We start from the raw sequence: 14574 nt of genomic DNA, 5'->3' as shown, positions 1-14574 counted from the left end.
TACACATATATAATCACACACAGGGTCTGATGTCCACTAATCATATAGTGCTATTCCTAATGAAAAAAACTGAATTAAAAAGTCCTTTATCATTTTTCAATTTTCGCAATATTTTTTTAAGTTACTACTGAACAAAATGTCTAAAATCAACTATAAGACAACTTTCTTCCTTTAAGATAAAAATCTTCCTTTAACAATAGAATTAGAAATACAATATAAAGCTCTCCAAATAAATTAACAATAAATATGTGAAAAGGTAACAACGATATCTCTCTTTGTATTCACTTTCTTTATTGTAACAGACCATTGTTAAGCTTATTGCAACTAGAATTTTTTGTATTGTTTGTATATTCACTAAAATATAACAGATATTTGAAGATTTTAATAGTGATAATAGTTTTAATGATGATTTGACTATCGAACGATTTACTTATATTTAATTTGACATCATGGATTTATTCTAATATATATTTTTACTTTACATATATTTTTACACTGAAGAGGATTCAATACTAGGATTGAAACGTCTGTATCACATTTTTAATGTATATATTGGATTACACATGAAGAATTGGTGTTCTGCTCACATTGGCATTTCCTTTTTACATCAATGCATTTATTGTTAATCTTTCTTTAAGAAACATCTTCAAAACGTTTCACAAAGAACACTGAAAGATATTTTAAAATTGTCTTATATATTGATTTCATCCATTTATTCAACACCTTTAGAAATTAATATCTCGTTAACTATTGCGAAAATAGTGGAAGACTTTTCAACTTAGCTTTTTATTAGGAATAGCACTGTATGATTAGTGGGCGTTATGTCAGATACACTCTGTATATACATATGTGTACGCGCGCGCACTACATTATAATAAAAAATAACTAATTAAGGTATTCAAATTGTATAAAAAATAACAGTTTCCAAACTGGATCATTTCAAACTTCTATACATTTATAAAAATTCGGCGGTCAATATGTTAATATTAATAGAAACATAATTACATGTTATACAAGTTACAAACATACAGATTACATATTACATGTATATGATGTACAAGGTGTTCCAAAAAGATTGGGATACCTGAATAACTCGGAAAATATAAATTTCACAAAAAAAGTGTTTTAAACAAAAGTTGTAGGGTCAAGATGTTTGATCGATGGCTAAAATTTCTTAAATGTTTCAGAATTATGTCCTGGATAACATTCATTAAGATTAAGGTCTTTGGAGATTGTTTCTTTTTTATTTTCATTTTTACATAAAAATGACTTTTGAAGTGCAAAGTTTTAGCCATTGATGGAACACCTTGGATAATGCTAATGCCGGTGCAGTACTGTAACTTTCAAGCATTACTCAAAAAGTATTTAATGAAAAAATATTTTCTTATAGCGTTTTAGAAAACTTTTGACATCAGCTATTAGATTCTGGAATTAAAAATAGAGTGTGCTATTAAAAAAAATCGATGTAACCTTGATTTGATTTTGACGTCACTCAAGGTCAAACTGGTAAGATCAGTAAATATATTTTTGAATCCTACAACTTTTGTTTGAAATACTCTTCTGTGAAACTTATATTTTCCGAGATATTCAGGTGTTCCGAAAAAAATCGGGACACCCTGTATGTACATTACAAACGAACGAAACATAGGCTGCGTTCAGCAAAACATTTATTTTGCAACCGTTTTTTTCTTCACATTGGTTGGGTTATGCTTCTAGATTAAGAGGAATGATCCTATTTCAGCAGAGAATCATAAAACGATTGCAAAACTATTGTGTTCTGCTGAGCACAGTAGTAATATTGTTATTAAAATCAGAATGTACTTATGTCTATACTGTATAGTATAGGTATATTTTACATTTTATGGATAAAAATTTGTTTTAATCTTTATACAGAACAAAAGAAAACCAAGGTTTTCCAAATTTTTTGAACATTTGTGAATTACAACTCACTTTTTAGAATAGTAAATTCTGTGACCCATCTAACTTTAGTGAATATAAAAAGTCGGGAGGAGGGAGGGATGGGGTTCACTATCTTACTTTCTTATGTTTTACTCTTTTACTTTTTTTGTTTATTCTTTTTGTTACTCAATAAATAAATTACCACATAGTTTACTTAAAGTTGGAACAACTGGCTCTAAGAATAATTAAAAAATTATAAATAATAAAGTATGCTGGCACTGACAGCATCACAACCAATACGGTGACAAGATTCTAATCCAGCAGAAAAACAAACAATTCAGCAGAAAAACAAACATCATGTGCTGCATTTTAAAAAAGTCAATCGTTATTTGTAATGAGTTGAAAAAGATCATTCGTTACTGTGAAAAAATAACTTCTTTGTAACGCGTTATGTTTTACTCGTTACTTATTATGCGTTGTTTGTTACTTACTATTTTTTTTCAGTGAATAATACGTACGGTGATAAATTACTTTAACCTTAGCGCTTATTTTGCGTTACCGTCATAAAAAATTGCAACATCGTCATCAAATTGTTTATAAACAGTAATGGCAAAGTAACTGAAAAGTAACGTTTGCCAACCCTGGTATTAACCAAATAATTATATTAATAATCACAAATTTATATCAATTGTCGATAATGTTAGCGTTCTTCAATTACTTCTGGACCTCGGAGTCCTTTTTATAAAGACGAAAATTTGTTTAAAATTGATTTTCAATAATATTTCGTTAGTATCTATATCTATTAATAACAATAAGACTCTTATTGAACCATACATGTGAAAACAACTAATAAGAAGTAAATGCCTATATCGATCGAAGCTGAAGCTTTAAGAGGGTCTTAGCGATTTCGGCTGAGAATACCAACGTGCACTGATGCATATCGAGACCGTTGTATACTTAACTCCTTCCACCGCGGCAATGTATGGTTCGTCAGGCCAACATGAGATTCACGAAATGCGAATCTCATTACCGATCTATAATACTAATTATGTGACACTATAGTCGCAGACACTCAATATTTGAAGGATAGTTTTATTAAAATGATGCGTTGGTCTGACTGACTCCTTTCAGCCAGTGATCTATTTGCATGGTACTATAATTTCTACAAGAAATCGGAAATCCATCGACTAGAAAAAGAAGAAGAAAAAAAAGAAGAAAAGGAAGAAGAAGAGAAAAAAGAAGAAGAAGAAGAAGAAGAAGAAGAAGAAGAAGAAAAAGAAGAAGAAGAAAAAAGATAGTTTCGCTATCCTTAAATACTCCGATATAAATTTCAGAGTATCCGAAAAATCAAAATATGTGTTGATATAAAATAGGATTTCCTCTAGATGGATCAAAGAATGATGTATTTACATAGATTTCGATCTGTTAATAATATGATAATTGCTCCGGTGAGTACTGGGAGAGAAAGAAGAAGTAGAATTATGGTAATTAAAATTGGTAATTAAAATTGATCAAACTAATAGTGGGATTTTCTATTGATATAATTTTTTTATGTATATTTTATTTAAAATTGTGGAGATAATTAATTGCTCTCATAATAGAAGATATTTCTACTATATGGGGAGAAATTATAGTTAAGTCAATTCAAGGGTCCCTGTGGAAAATATTAGATATAAGTGGGAGATAAAGGGTTCATCCCGTCCCAGTACCTGAATATATAAAATTTCTTAAAATAAAAAAAATTAAAGAAGGGGATAGTCAAATCTTATATTATTTAAACGTGGTGTGTTATGTCAGGTGAGCCTAGTAAAGGAATTAAGAAGTTTCCAAAACCTACGTTTGCCATTTTCGATTGTTTTCATCATTCATGATTTTCGAAAAATCTGGTTTGAGATGACCGATTTTCACTTCCTCTTTTGGGATATAATTAGTCACGTTTATCAGAGCCAACGAAGAAACTTAATAACAAAGAAGAAGAAGAATAACGTATATTATGATAATTTATACAAATTTTATTGTGATGGCTTCGTTTTCAAGTATGAATAAATATATAAATAAAATTTATATATTAATATAAATATTTAATAAAAATTTAAATATTAAATTAATAGATATATAATTTAATACGCATTCGGTATTAGAGATTTATGTTCCTAACTTAAAACTCGCTGTAAAGCGAGCTGATTCTACAATGAATCGGTAATCGGAAATCGTAAATTGACACTACAAGTTGGATATATTAATTTTCAGCGTTAGATGAAGATTATGCCCGGCTACGGTCCACTTGATGCTACGAATGCTTCGAAACATTTTTTGATTGCTCAGATAAAATTCTTTCTTCCGATTGGAAGTAAAAGTTTCGAAGAATTTATAACATTAAGTGGATCACACCTGAAATCAGACACTAGCGACAAAATTAATATTACGTGATTACACACATGCTGCTTTTTAGCGTCTCATGAAAGCACCAAGCCTGACAATTACACCAACTGACCCCAATAAATTTGTCGGGGTCACTTTGTATACACTTGTGCGGTGTATCGAGTCCAGACGAACATGTGACATTGGCGAGGAACTGCACCATTCAACCAACCGAACACACCAATTGCACTCGAAATATGCAGTCGGTGCGTCCCAAAATCATTATGAGTGCAAAAACGAAATGGAAATTATCAATGACCTAATTTCTACTGAAGATTTAATCCGGATTAGACTGTAAGAACCAACCAACTACAGTTGAGCATTCCCCTGCCGTTCGACTGTAACAGGGGAATACTCGACTGTTGGTTCTTACATTCTGATCCAGATTAAATCCTCGGTGGAAACTAGGCCAATTATATGTTTTATTAACAGTACAATAAAATATATTGGGGATTGTATGATTTAATCTGTTTTTAATACATTTTTATGGCAATTGTGTATAACAGCTTTATGTGCACTAATGTATCCCTATTCATTACACAATGGTCTTTATATACACCAGTGCATATTAGTCGAATCCTAGCCGAAATATTAAAGTCGTTTATTACCGAAATACTAAATTATATTATTTTTGTTCTTTTACTGATTTGAAAATCTTTTTCCAGTATACGCATTAATATGTGTCTGTAAGGAATCTATGCTAAGAACGATAAAAAATTTCGAAATTAGTATATTCTTTACCATTTCTTAATATACAATATGGCGCTCTAGAGCTGTCACGTCATGATAACATTTGCTTCCTATAAAAGTTATACAATCTATACTTACGAAATAGTAGTCCACAGACTAATAGTTTGCATGAAGAAACAACGTGGAGTTCTTAAAATTGGACTTAGACATCTAATTAATATTAATAACATAATTGTTATATGAATATTTTTGGGATCCCCTTAAGCTTAAATAATTCTATGTAAATTTGTATATACTATACAGGGTGTTTGATAATTCTGCCGATAACGTTCGTCGACAGATAGAGCGGACTAAACTGTCACAGAGCGAACTGTCAACTTTACAGAAAAACTGCAAGAAACAAAAAAATGTTTAATTTCTTCTTATAGAACTCTAAGAATTTTTTCAGAATTTTTTATCAACTATTTAGTACAGCATTTTCTTATTAGCAATTGTTTTTACCAACATGAGAAAATGCAGTAGTAAAAAATTCTGAAAAAAATTTCAGAATTTTATCAGAAGAAAATAAATAATTTTTGTCTTTCTGTTTTTCTAAAGTTTTTTTAAAGTTGGTAGTTCGAGTAAAAAATTATTGAAAATCAATATTTAATGATTTTTAATAAATATCTTGTTAACTATTGCGAAAATTGCAAAATCGGTATAAGATTTTTTGACTCAATTTAATCCGCTCTACCTGCTGATGAGCATTGTCAGAATTATCAAATACTCTGTATAGTATAATAGAGCTCGGAATACCCGAATATTCGAGTATCTGCCCGCCCGCTGTGTTACCCATGCACACAGATCTGGACCGATTCCGCGGATACCCGGTTAATTAGGGTACTCGCAGAATCGTGTACGATGGATATCCGAGGAATCGTGCGTAATATGAGTACCCGCCTCGGGTACCTGCTATATGCTAGATAATATTTATGCGTAATTTTATTAATTTTAAAGATTTGTGTTTTAGAATTGTTTGTAGAATTGTTTGTAGATTTCGTTTGTAGTTAATTAATTTAAATTATGTTATAAGTTTTAAAATATTCAATTACAAACGAAAGAAAATCTTTATAATTACGATTTTGAATCAAGATATATTAATTTTTTTTTACCTTAAAGTCGGGTCGACAGTTATTCTTTTAAAAATCTCTATTTTATTATGAGTTGAATTACAAACAATTACGAACGAAATACTATATATTATATTTATTTTATTGAAAACTTCATTTATTGAACAACAAAAAAATCCAATTAACCAGATCGATTAAGAGTCAGCATGATAATTATCAAATCATGTAATTTCAAAACCAACAAATGTAATCTTAAAACTTTATTCCAAAAAATATCTCGTACATTTTGATTCACTTTGGAACCATTCTCAGGAACACGAAAATATAACTCGTTTTATGTCCAAGAAAAAAACCACCATCATATTTACAGATTTGATGTTGTAAAATCTTATCGAAACATTATCAAAAATTATAAATAAAATATATTTCATATTAATACATCAATCAAGTTACAAACTGTTAAAATTAAAAACTGGTGATTCACCTCAAAACATAAAAAGAATTTATTTCAAATATTGGATCAAAATTATTACTTGAAAAATTAATTTGTAATCTCTAGACAATATGTTTTACATGTTAAACATATATTAATTGCAGTTTGACAGAAACAAGACTAATACATTTTATCTATCATAATAAATAAGAGGTCAGGTCAACAAGGAAAATAAAAAGGAAAAAAAGACAATGTCAATACATAAGTAATTATATAAAAATGGTCAAAATAAAATTATTTAATATCTTTTAATAATTGTATGTAACTGTGATGTACACCCTCTGTATCTGAGCGTAAATTTTATTGCATAAGTATACTCAGCATGCTGCATGAAGATACTCAGATATTAATCGTTTATTAAGAAAACTTTGCATTAAGATCGTCATTTTTCATCGTTTTTTAATTTTATACGATTTATATTTGATATTATTGCTGTTGACTTGATAAAACATTGGATCAAACATCACAAAAATATCATCAACAATAAGATAAGAATTAAATTCACTTAACATTGTATTAGTAATAATTTAGTACCACGATATTTATACTGTATATCTAATCGTAACATTAATTTATCTTACTTTAAATCTGTACATAAATTTAATTATTTTTAACAACAATTCACACAAAGAATGTTAAAGATAGAATTAAATGCATATAGGTCTATTGATTATGCTCGATGTCAGATTTTTCATATTCGTAGATAGATTCTTAAACATTCCTTTAAGCATTTGCAATTCGTTCTTTGAAAGACAAGAAGTCACATTTAAATGTATTGTAATTTAAAAAAGAAGTAATTATGGAAAATAAGTTAGATTGATTGAAGAAAAAACAGAATAAGAAGCTCCTTAATAACATTGTTCCTATTAAATATTATTTTGACGCGATGTTCAAACAATGAGGTATCCTAATCAGCAGATAATGTTTTTGAAAATGTTTTTAAGAATATTTAAAAAACATTTTTAAAAACAATAGGTTTAATCCCCCTTTTTTTTATTATTGAAAAAAACATTTATTGTAACAAAAGAAATTGGAAAGGACAAAAGTACTAGGAATCAGGCAGAAGACGTCGCGCAAATAAATAATACCCCTATAAGGCGTAAAACTTTTTTATTCTACTAAACGTGTTTACATGTTTCGGCTCAATTTTGAGTTCTAATCAGAGACAACACAAACTAACATAAATAAACTGCGAATAAAAATTATCCTGTCATGGAGCTCTCCTACCTCGAGAATTTAAATGCTAATTGAAAAGGATTTGATGAGGAAGATTGTAACGGGCTTATGTGCTTTATTGGAAAGAAGAAAAATATATATCTAATTCTACATATAGAAGTTTGTTATGTAATGATGGGATACTTCCGAAGGTCTATGTTCTTCTGAAGATACATGAGCAGGATTGTCCCTTTCGTATAACAGTTTCTTCGATAAAGAGCCCTTTGTTGACAGTGTTTCTTCATAATATTATCATTAAAACAATTCCTAAGGTGGATAGTCATGTCGAAAATAGCTTTAAACTTGTTAAGGAATTTGATAGTAGGCAGTTGAATAATGATGTTTAATTAATGTCATGTTAGCTTCTTCACTAACGTTCCCATTGACTGCGATGAATGCGATGGACTATGCTGTATCAAAGATCATTTTATTTCTAGAGATTGTTGTTTACCTGAAGAGGAATTCATCAAAGCGGTTCAGTTTGTTTTAGATTATACTTTCTTTATTTTTGATAGTGTTACATATAAGCAGAATTATGGTACTTATGGGTTCTCCGATATATCCTGTCATCGCGGATATAGTTATGCAAAATGTTGGAGAATAGAGCTTGGATTCGGTTTCCATTGCCTTTTTACTATAGGTATGTTGATGATATATTCATAGCGCTTGATTCTTCGGTTAGTTCTTGATATTTTTAATTCTCAGCATCCAAGGTTTCAGTTCATTATGGAAGTGGGAGGTGATAGAATGCATTTTTTGGATGTTACAGTGATTAAGGATAATGAAGTGATAGAGTTCTGGTATCACAAGCCGATCTTTTTGGGTAGATATTTGAACTTTTGGTCACAACACCCAGTTTCTCAAAAAATAGGTACAATCGGAATTAATTGATAGGGTGATTTTGCTTTCGAATCCTAAATTTCATTTTGATAATTTGTGCTTCATAATTAAAATATTGTTAGAGAATGATTATCCATTGAACTTTATATTTGAGAATATTAGCAAATGTTTGAAGAACTTATGAGTATTATTATACTTACTAATATTATTATGACTAGTAATAGGAAGAGTGTTGTTAATAGTGTAGTGCAACCTTTGTGATTCACTGTTCCTTTCGTTCGTGGTATTATTGAGAAGTTTGATAGATTAAATAGCGATCATATGAGAATATCGTTTTATAATATCAATAAATTGTGAGAATTAGGGTGCATAAAGATCCTTTACCGCGTGACAAGAAGTCGAATATTGTTTACAAAATTTCGTGTAAGAATTGCGACGCAAGCAATTATGTGGGGCAGACGTGCAGACAACTGAAATTAAGAATCACGGAGCATAAGAATCATATCCGATGGAACACATCTACTCATAATGTTATAAAGGAGCATCAGTTACAAGAAGGCCATGATTTCGATTGGATAGGACAACGTTATAATATTGGTCGAAGAACCTCGCTGGAAGGAAGAGATTGATTTCAGATATGTGATATTCATCAGGAGGCAGACACACGGACTTAATTTGCAGAAGGATATGGAGGGGCTTCCCAAGGCCTTACTTACCGATTATAGACAAGGCTATAAAAGATCGAATTGTTGTCGCGCCTAGCCAATCAGTGTCGCTCGTACAAGTCTTTCTGGCATGATTTTTAATTACTTTCCAACTTTCATTTTCATTAGCGAATTGATTAGCGTTTTAATGTTAAATTTTTCCATTTGTAATCTCGAATAATACTAGCTAAAACTAAAAGTGACTCACTATGTCTGATACTGACTGGCCAACATATCAAGAACCGATTTTTGAATTATTTATAATAATGTTTGCAATATAGTTTGTGATTTGTGATCATGGTGAGCGTCCTTATTTTCGAGATAATTAATTATAATCTCAAGTTTTTTGATAAATTAATTTTTCATATTCTCTATTTTGATATTTCCAATATTTCCTTGTTTTCATTTTTCTTTTTTTTTTTCATTCTTTTTAGATTTAATTCTGGCATTTAAATTCTCGAAGTAGGAAAGTTCACCATGACAGGATAATTTTTATTCACAATTTATTTATGTTATTATAGTTTGTGTTGTCTCTGAAGAGGGCTCAAAAATGAGCCAAAACATGTAAGCACGTTTAGTAAAATAAAAAAGTTTTACACTTTATAGGTGTATTATTTGCGCGACGTCTTCTGCGCTTGATCCCTTGTCCTTTCCAATTTTTTTTGATTTGTAAGGAGTTTTTGTTAGTTTAATTTGTTATACGAATTTATTATAACATTTGAAGAAATATTTCTTTAACGTTTAAAAAATGTTATTTTTTAAACGTGTATTAACGTTTGAAGAAACATTTCTTTTAACATTAAAAACTGTTTTTAATGTCAAAATTATTTGAACAAAATTAGAAAAAATAACAATATAGAATTTTTTTTAATTTATTTTTTTTTATCGACAGTGCCTAAATATTAGATAACTAACTTTAATAATTAATTTTAATTTTTAATTATATTTTAATTTTTTTCATTTACCGATCAGATTTTGAACCTGGGACTTCAGGATTATGAATTTTGTATTTTATCCGTCACATGTACATTATCACTTATAACTATTGATGCACACAATTCTTATTGTTCATATATGGTACACTAACGCAATTATATTGTGTTAACTTCTCTTCCGTGATTATTATTTCGACCTTTATTACTATATTAATTTGAGCTTTAGAAAATAATATTTTTTTCATATTTATAATAAACGTCAGATAAATGTTAAATAAATATTTTTTAAATCATATTTTAAATAAATAAATAACAAAAAAACAAACATTTATTAAATTTATTAATTTAACGTCATATAAATGTTCAAAAAAGATTTAATAAACATTAAACATGAAATAAATAAATTATTTCAAATAATTAATGTGAAATAAACATTTATTAAACGTTAAATAAACGTGAAATAAATATTTCGTATTACTACATTTTAAATGAATAAATAATGTAAAATAAACATTTTATAAACATTAAACAAACATTTAAAAAATATTTCTTTTAATCTTTATTTCAAATGAATAATTAATGTAAAATAAACATTTAATAAACATTAAATAAACGTTTAAAAATGTTTTTTCGAACTATTATTTCAAATGAATAATTAATGAATAATTAAATAATTTTTTTTTAATAAACATTAAATAAACGTTTAAAAAATATTTTTAAAAATTAATTATTTCAAATTAAAAATAAATTTAAAATAAACATTAAATAAACATTAACTAAACATTAAATTAATGAATTTTGGAAACGAATGAAAAATATGAAATATAAAATTATGAAAATGTGAAATAAACATTTTAAAAAACATCTATTAATTGAGATATTAATGAAGAAATTGAAAAGATTGACTCTCACTTTTCTTTCCACAATTTTAAGAATTTGACTAATCATAATAATTTAATTAAAATAGATGTTGAAGCTAAAGAATTTGCTCCAATAACTGACAACTCTTCTTTAAATAACATTAAAGAAGGATGATTTATTAACTTATCTTCAATCTCTTTTCCTAAAGAAGTATAATAATTGGAAGGATTTGCTTATTACAAGGAAGGTAATTTTTCCTTGTAATTTATCCTTTAGTAGTAATAAATTTTCATTGTTTGAATGCATTAAAGGCAAAATAATATAAAGAAATAATAGAAATAATATAATAGAAAATAATATAAAGAAATATAGCACTGAATAGGACTATGATTAGAGATATTTCATTATCGATTCTTAAGAAATTGCCATCTTTTTCTGTTACCAAAAATGAGATTAATACAAGGATTACACAATTATTTAAGGCCACTAAAAATTTTTTAAAACAAAATCTTAATGTCTTAACAAAGCATCTTAACAAAAACTGGAGGAGGAAGGAAAATATTATAGTTGCATTGAATAATAACGATTACAAATCTAAAGTCTTGCAGATACTTGTCTTGAAGATAAAGAAATTTACATATTAGGTGCACAACTTTGCTTCCGCCGTTTTCCTATAGATGGCTTTAGCGGTAAGTGGTGGAAATAAATAGATCATAGACGTCATACAATAAACTTGGGCATCTGTCAACTCCATAGAAACATTAGTCGATTTGTGTTTGCATCATAAAGTTATTCTCGATTGAAAATGTCAGTTTACGAGCCAAATTCTCGTCATTTGCGGGAGGTTTTAATTTTTTGCTTCAATATGAAAAAATCTGCGGCTGAGGCTCATCGAATGCTCTCAAATACTTACGCTATTAGTGAAAGAATGTGTCGTGAGTGGTTTCAACGCTTCAACGGTGATTTTGACGTCCAAGGTCATGCTCTGTATTTGGTGAAACCAGCTCGGCGTAGTGTATTATGAACTGTTAAAACCGACTGAAACAATCACAGGCGATCGGTATCGAACGCAATTGATGCGTTTGAGCCGAGCATTGAAAGACAAACGGCCGCAATACAACGAGAGACACGATAAAGTGATTTTGCAGCATGACAATGCTCGACCTCATGTTGCGAAAATGGTCAAGACATACTTGGAAACGTTGAAATGGGAAGTCCTACCTCACCCGCCGTATTTTCCAGACGTTGCTTCCTCTGACTATCACTTGTTTCAATGGCACACGGCCTGGCTGACCAGCACTTCCGGTCTTATGAAGAAGTAAAAAATTGGATCGATTCGTGGATAGCCTCAAAAGATGACCAGTTTTTTCGACGCGGGATTCGTACGCTAAAGATGGGAGAAAGTAATGGCCAGCGATGGACCAGCAATATGAATCATGAATGTATAATCAGTTTTTTACAATAAAGCCTCGAATTTCGGAAAAAAAACGGCGGAAGCAAAGTTGTACACTTAATAAAATTAAAAAAGATCCGATTAATAAATTAACCAATGATGTTCGAGATATGTTATTGAGATGGAAAAAGAATAATTTTATTAATGATTTAATGTACAAAAAAATTATATTTCTTTAGCGAAAGTATTCTCCCGAGAACGTATGTTTTACCTAAAATACATAAATTGGATTATCCATTCAGATTAATAATATAAAGAGTCCACTTTATACCTTGGCAACTTTCATTCATGACGTCATCTCAAAAAATATATCAAAATTGTTTTATAATATTGATAATAGTTTTCAATTGATTGACTTAAAAGGACACGTTTTGAAACTGAACATGTCTTAATTTCATGTTCCATCCTTGTTTATCAATATTCTTATTTGGCTATAGAGAGTATAGATAAGAGGTGCAATTTTTTGATGGATAAGGTCAAGATCTCGAAAGATGAATTTATGTTGGGAATACGGATGATATTTAATTCAACTTATTTTAGCTTTGATGAGCAGTTTTATTAAACAAAATTTTGGTAAAGTTTTATAAAAAATAATAAATAGAAAATTTTATAAAAAACTCTTATGGATTCGTTTCTCTCTCCAATTGTTGCTAATTTATGAGAGATTTGGAAACTAAGACTTTAGAGATTTTGGATTTTCAACTCTTGTTTTATTTTCATTATGTGGACGATATTGTTACAGCAGTTCCAAAAAATCTTGTTGATTTTACACTTCAGATTTTTAATTCATTACATGATAGATTAAAACTTTAGAATTTGGTGACAACAAAATGAATTTTTTGGATATTACTATTATTAATCAATTTGTTTTTACTAGTACAAATAAATTAAATAAATTTGATTAATGGACATAAAAACATTCTCCCAAAAGAAAAGAGAAAAAAATGTTGTGTATAAAATCTCATGTAAATTCTGCGATGCCTCATATGTTGGACAGAAAGAAAACTTAAAAACTAGATTGTCTGAGCATCGGAATCATATTAATCGAAATAATAACAATAAATCGGTGATCACAGAACACTGGATTGAATGGACATGACTTTGATTGAGAGAATGTTGCGATATTGGACGAAAAGGTTTTCCTAATAAACGATTAATATCTGAGTGCTTTCATATACTCATGCAACAAAATAATCTTAATTTAGATATAGAGAGTGTGCATCACACTTACAATTAGTAAAAAGACATTAAATAGTTTTATTTTGAGTTTTTATACAATTATTGTTTACGTATTGACGTTACGCTTTTTTCCTTTTTATTTTCCTTGTTGATCTGATACGTGTTACTTATTGGATTAAATATTATTAGTCATGTTTCTATCGAGTTGCGATTAATATGCGTTTATATATGATATTCTCTAGAGGTTATAAATTAATTGTTCAAATATGATTTTGATCCAATATTTGAGACGAATTCTTTTTTAGGATGAATCATCAGTTTTTAATTTTAATTTGTAACTTGATTGATGTATTGATATGAAATATTTATATTACAATTTTTGATGTTTCGATTAGATTTTACATCAAATCTGTAAATGATTTTTTTCCTTGAACGTAAAAGTTGAATTATATTATATTTGAGATTATATTCCTGAGGATGATTCCAAAGTGAATTGAAACGTACGAAATAATTTTTGGAATAAAGTTCTAAGACTACATGTGCGTATTAACCACGCTGACTCTCATTTGTTCTGGTTTATTGGATTTTTCGTTGTTGAATTTGGGAGAATCCGTAAGAAGATTACGTTATTACTTTATTTGTTTGTTAAAATTCGGATATCAAGTTTATAAAGGTATTATAGATAATTGTATTTTAAATAATACATATACGTATACATATGTGTATGTATATATGTACACACACACACACACACACACACACACACACACACTTT

At 28.8% G+C, this 14574-nt stretch overlaps 1 protein-coding gene and 1 pseudogene across 1 annotated transcript in view; one reads left to right on the top strand and one right to left on the bottom strand.

Moving 5' to 3' along the window:
- Nucleotides 1-3246: 3246 nt before the first annotated feature.
- LOC108687581 lies at nt 3247-3745 on the bottom strand (annotated as a pseudogene).
- Nucleotides 3746-8553: 4808 nt separating this feature from the next.
- LOC108687580 (ribonuclease P protein subunit p40-like) overlaps nt 8554-14574 on the top strand; it is a 42254-nt gene continuing 36233 nt past the window's right edge. Inside the window, exon 1 of the mRNA XM_018193431.1 lies at nt 8554-8698. Coding sequence (XP_018048920.1) covers nt 8554-8698 — 145 coding nt within the window. The remainder of the gene's footprint in view (nt 8699-14574) is intronic.

Source organism: Atta colombica, unplaced genomic scaffold, assembly GCF_001594045.1.
Source record: "Atta colombica isolate Treedump-2 unplaced genomic scaffold, Acol1.0 scaffold21, whole genome shotgun sequence".
NCBI lineage: Eukaryota > Metazoa > Arthropoda > Insecta > Hymenoptera > Formicidae > Atta > Atta colombica.
This window is presented reverse-complemented; position numbering and strand designations above follow the sequence as displayed.